The 6,000-nt window shown below is 33.9% G+C and overlaps 1 protein-coding gene across 2 annotated transcripts in view; it reads right to left on the bottom strand.

Moving 5' to 3' along the window:
* Positions 1–3,870: 3,870 nt before the first annotated feature.
* Positions 3,871–6,000, bottom strand: part of LOC134851473 (myosin heavy chain, striated muscle-like) — a 29,435-nt gene continuing 27,305 nt past the window's right edge. For both annotated transcript variants that reach the window (XM_063867578.1, XM_063867579.1), the window contains one exon: positions 3,871–4,223. In XM_063867578.1, coding sequence (XP_063723648.1) covers positions 3,905–4,223 — 319 coding nt within the window. In that variant the 3' untranslated portion in view covers positions 3,871–3,904. The remainder of the gene's footprint in view (positions 4,224–6,000) is intronic.

Below are 6,000 nucleotides of genomic sequence, written 5' to 3'. Positions count from 1 at the left end.
GGTCAACCAGCCCAATCAACTTTTTGATATATCGGCTTTTTTGCAGGGCGCCTCTCTGGAATTGAAATTGGTAGCCGCCGTGTTGATGAAACAGTATTAAAAACTGCTCTGAAATTACCTTTTTGGCAGTTTTTTCAGAACGATTTGTAGAAAAAACCCTGATCTTCCTCGCCTGGTAAAATTGAATGTAATACAAAGCTTTACCATTAATTCCTATCTACATTCGAATCTTAAGGCTCTTGAAAACTGAGGACTCACAAATATCACAAAATCCTTGGCAGATTGATGATTTTTTTTCATGGGCAATTTTTAGTGAGTTCGTAACATTAAGCGGGCATTAAGCAAAATTTGAAAAAAAGGTTAATGCTCAATGAAAGTTCTAAAATTGAATACTCAACAATTTTATCACAAAGTCGAATTTTATTTTTTCGGATTGAATTTAATTTTTGTCAATTGATGAATTTTTGATAGTTTTGCGATAGATCAGCTATATAAAAAACATTGCTTGAAACCTGTTAAAGGTTTCAATTCAATTTAGAAAGACATCATAACTTTTTTCAGAAGATATGCAAGAAGTTTGTTAAGATCATATAATAATTTTTGTTCCTGTCATTGAGAATGGCGAAACACTTTTTTCGGGTGTGTTTTTTATTCTGTTTTATTTTTTTTCCGTAGCAGCTTAACATTACTGAGTTTTTGTCTAGTTTCGAGTGGATAAAGCAAACGAGCAGGCCTTAAAAAAGGTTTTATATTCCATCCAAGAAAACTAATTGTTGAAGCTTGTCTTAGCAATACCTTGGCAATAGAAGCGCTTGATTATAACTGTTGTCGATTCAGCCTGATTTTTTAAATTTTCAATCATCAGTCTAACTTTCTCATCACACCAAATACAAAAATGCCCTTAATCGAAAAAAAATATAATGAGGAGTTTTTTTGCGTGTGGTCGAACTATTCTGTGATATATGCAGGGCAACCAGCTATATTTGTTCATTTTTGCCAATTCTTCTAGCATTTTTCAATATTGTTCTGAATTTTTTTTGGACTGTTTGAAATTCAGATAATTTTGTTTTGCTGAAAATCGTGGCCCTAGGTTTTACCACCCTTTCTCTTGAACATTCCTTGAAGCTACTCAAAATCCCTTGAAGTTTTTTGTTTCAACGCACAATTTTAACAGTTCGGATCGCCTGAAAAACTATTGAACAAACACACGAATATGACAAGCTAAAACCAAACATACTGTCAAAGTAGCAATAATTTGCGTGTATTCTTATACGGATAATTCCAGAGTCTAAGAAACGACAAACGAGATATAGAAAGTCATTAAACTAAAATTTTTGCGAATGATACGACTTGGTTTCCCATTATAGTGAACAATGATTTTTGTGTATATATTTAGATAATTGCTTAGAGCAATTTTTGTTCCGAACGAAACTTCTTAACGAAAGCAACGGAAAATTTGTTCTCCGGTTGGGTTTTTTTCTTCGGGCAAATTTCGAATTTTTAACTAGCTCTTGTCTTTCTGCAAAAAACGAAAAGTATTTTTGTCCTGAGTTTGAATTTGAAAAAATATTGTACCTGTGATCATTTTTCGTAAAATTACATGGGTTAAAATATGCCATTTTGGCCAATTTGGAAGAATATACGAGAGATATATTTCGCGCTATTAACGTGTAAGCGGAGATTTAATCTGCTTAAAAATCTTTCCAAATTGGTTGAAGTAAGTTTATTTGCCATAATTGATTTTCCCATATTTTTCATAATTTTCATGTTTTCAGCAAAATCTCGACAAAAAGACAATTGCAGCAAGACATGAGCAACCTCAGTTCGCAAGTATAAAATTGAAAAGTCTAGTTTTTTATTCGATTGTAACTCCGTGAATATACACGGTTTCTAGAGTTTTCGAGTGTCTTAAAAAATTAAGTCTTGTGAAAAAAACCATCGGAGCAACGAATAAACACTTAGAGTTTTCGATTGAAAGATTTCAACAAACTAGTACTTTGTTCATTCTTTAAAATGACGTTATGCATTGTTCATGTATTTTCATAAGATTGTTCACTTTTTAACATGTTTTCTTGTGCTATGCATCTCTAATGGTCGATTGTTCACTTGTTTTTAAAATTTTTGTTTCATAATAAATGAAAATGATTACGTCTCAAATGGCATAATTCCCAAATGGCATAAAAATGAAATATTTCCCAAATGGCATAAATTTCATGCAACAGTTGCTTTGGAAAAATCGAGAACAGATTTTTCGTGAACAATGTGAGAAAAATAGTCAAATTGTCAATTCAAATGTTGATTGACATTTTATCGTGAAAAACTTGTAGAACTTTTTATCAAAAGCAAGAAGCATAAGCTTGCGGTTATTAATAAGCTTCTTGTGGTCAAATTTTTTCGGCAAACCTGTGGCTTAAATTTGTTTGGAAGCAATTAATTCCAAATCTTGTTCACATGCTTTCGTTCCTGACAAAATGTTAGAGTTAGAAATTGATAGAAAACGTTTAAATTACAATGAAAACTTGAAATTTATGCCATTTGGGAAAAGTTTCCATTTTTATGCCATTTGGGAATTATGCCATTTGGGAAGTTACCAATGAAAATGCAGTGCAGTGTTATGCAGCTTTTATCAAAGATTATTCTTCTAAGACACAGTTAAAAAACAAGTGAATAATCAATCATAAAAGCTGCATAACACTAGAAAAATCATGTGTGAAAAAACGTGAACAATTTAACGAAAACCTGTAAGCAATGCATATGCTCTCGTATTTGCAGATAAATGAAATATTAATTTTTCAAGTTGTGTACGTGTTGTATTTTAAAAACTAATTCATGTGAATGTCTTCGTAGGACTTTTGTGTAATCATTCGTAATTTTTATTGTCGGTTCTTCAAATAGAATCATACATTTTTGTATTAAAATACATGTAAAAAGATTTGAACTTTTTTTAGTAGCTCAACAAATCGAAAAACAGTTTGCAAGCTGATACTGTTTTCACAACTCCCATATATGAAATTGGAAAAATTGGAAGGCTTAAACTGCTGTAAGCCATGTAAAAACACAGAATTTTCTCGAGAGGGGGCGCTATTCATAAAAATTCCAAAATTTTATTGACCTTTTTGTTAGGTCGACCAAGTTGATTTTTCAAGCTCTCCCAAAGCACTAAAAAGGCCCTGTTTTGGCCGTTTTTTTGCACCGGAGGCAAAATTTTGAAGAAAAAAACAGGCCAAAAGGGGTGTTTTTAGGCACTTAAGAAAAAATTTAACCGAAAAATCGAGTTTTATCGGCGCGTGCTCCCCCTCAAATTTAGTATTAAGGTACCTTCAGAAAATTTTTGGGGTCCGTCGCCAAAAATGGATATCTCAAAATAGTACAAGGGAGGACCCTTTGGGTCAGCAGGGGTCGAATCCCTGAGGGGGGAGGGTGCCATCGCCCTCCCCCTCCGCCCCTGGTTACTTTTTAATCTCCAGTCAAGTTTTCTCTTCATAACAATCTTTTTGTGAATGCAGTCTTCGAGTAACCTAATAACTGTTAAACTGACTGCAATCGAAAGTGGTCAATTTTTTTTGAAACGGTTTGTTTAGTTTTAAAGGCTCTAATATATTGTTGAAAAACACTTCTGAACAATAAGTGACTTTTTCTTGCTCAAACTGTTTGCAAAGATGTTGCGCGACTTGATTTCAATTTGGTTTTATTGTTTTAGTGCTAAAGCTTCGATGAGACAAAAAAGTTTGTGCGTCAAAAATCACTGAGCAAATTTTTTAAAACTACATCCACCCCAATACCACCCCCCCCCCCCCCCTCCCCATCTCATTTCCGTCCTCCTCGGCTCTCGGCACGCAACTGAAATCAAAAAAGGGTACAAAACTTTTTACTAGTGTATCTGAAATAAAAAACTATATTCAGTCTATCGATTGTATCTAAATAAGTAAAATAGTCTACCGTGATCTTTCAGATTCATATCGAGCCAAATTTCTGACTTCAAATTAATAGTATCTGGTCTTGTCTGCCTTATTTTGTCGAGTTGTTCCTTGAAAACATAGTACAGTTTCAGAATGAGTTCATTCGTCTGCTCTTTTCCGTGAAAAACTAATGTTTTCATCTTGTCATTGGCAACTTCGAAGGTCATGCTGAGCGTCTTGCTGATTAGATTTTCGTTTTCCTTTTTCAACACCGCAATTTCTTGGGCTAGGGCTTTGTTTTCTTCTTTTTCTAGGTTGTGAAATCTGAAACAACTTTTTTCACAAAACGCCCTTCCAGTTTTACCATTACGGTTTAGGTGACTTTGTTCATTTCCTCATTGGATATCGTACATATCAATATGTGATCATTCAGAAAAAAAATACATACGAGTTAGTTTCAACCACCTGTTTAAAGCAAATATTGAACCAAGCAATTTTTCAATAGAGCGAAACTGAATCACATTCCAAGAAGCTTACAGATGCTCAGATGGTCATTATAAGGAAAGAAGATAAGGCTAGCTTCTCTTTTTTATATGGCGCAACAAAGCATTTGATGATGAATCGGCGACACTTCAATCGAAAAAAGTCTCTTCATTATTTAAATCTCTCTAATTAAGTTTTACATGTTATACGTTAGTATTATCATTTTGAATATGAGCTTCAAATTGGTCTACATTCAGAACCGTTGTAAAACTTTCAGAGCCGTGTACATTTTTTTCTTCATACTCAATAATTCTTTGAAGACTTAACTTGACAGTTTTTATTTTCTTCGCGCATTCAGCGGAAATTATCGATCACAACTATCGACCGAGAAAGTAGACGAACTGTAGTATGCTTGTATGCTTGTGTTTACTTGATGGCAAGTTGTTACACATTATTGTGGCTATTTGGAACACAAAAAAACTACCCGCATTGGAGTTCCATGAATAAAAATCGATTATAATTGAGTTTATTCGTCAGTGTCCACAAAAGTGAAAACAAGTTAATTATAATCAATTAAAAATGGATTATAAAATTACTATTTTTTGAGGCAACAAAAACTTTTTTTCATCCATTATAATTGATTTTTTTCGTGGACAATGACAATGAAGGGGTGCGTTCAGGTGATGGGGGTTTTTCAGGTGGGGGGTTTGTTCAGGAGGGGGGTGTTCAGGTGGGGGAGAGGTTTCAGTGGGGGAGGGGACCAAAGGGGCAAACCTTAGGGGGATTTAAGAGGAGCAAAGGACAAACGTTAGGGGGTGGGAGCTTAACGGAATCTTTTTGCAACTTGAGTTTAGGTATAGAAATATGTAAGGCCGTACACTCGCTTTGCAAAGTTTCCGCATAACTCACTTTATAAATGCAGAAAATCAAGTGGAAAAAATCCATTTTAATGTGATTTCCTACTTATTATAACATCCACTATAATGGATTTAATTGCATTTTCAGTCCAATTTTGTTTTCTGAACGTAACAAGGAAACAATTATATTTACAACATTTTAGACCACGAAAATCCATTATAATCAATTTGATTTCATTTTTCTTGAATGCGCCAAACTGCCTTTTTATCAAACGCAACCAAGTAAAGTTCCAAAAAGGATCCATCAACTTTTGAGATAATCATTTTCAAGCAGAAAGAGCTATATACTAAAATAGTAAGAATGTAGTATAATTGTTCCGACTTCGATACAAAAGTAACGGAATATTTGTGCTCGGGATGGTTTTTTTCTTCAGACAAATTTCGATTTAACTAGCCAACTTTGACGGAATTTTTATCATTCGAAAGGTATCGTTGTCTTGAGCTCAAATTTGAAAAGATATTTCACCTGTGGTCATTTTTTGTAAAGTTATGCGGGTTTAAAGATTGCCATTATGGCCAGTTTGGGACAATCAACGCGTGATATATTTTGCGCTATTAACGCGTAAGCAGATAGTTAACCCGTCTTAGAAATCGTTCCAAATTGGTTGAAAGAAGCTTAGTTGCCATATTGATTGCAAGGAGCAAAATCTATTCTTTTGTACTTGATATGGCGTGTGGGGTGATGATTTTCATTTAAAAAT

Source organism: Symsagittifera roscoffensis, chromosome 7, assembly GCF_963678635.1.
Source record: "Symsagittifera roscoffensis chromosome 7, txSymRosc1.1, whole genome shotgun sequence".
Lineage (NCBI taxonomy): Eukaryota > Metazoa > Xenacoelomorpha > Acoela > Convolutidae > Symsagittifera > Symsagittifera roscoffensis.
The sequence above is the reverse complement of the archived record's forward strand: the minus strand, read 5'-3'. Positions and strand labels throughout refer to the sequence as shown.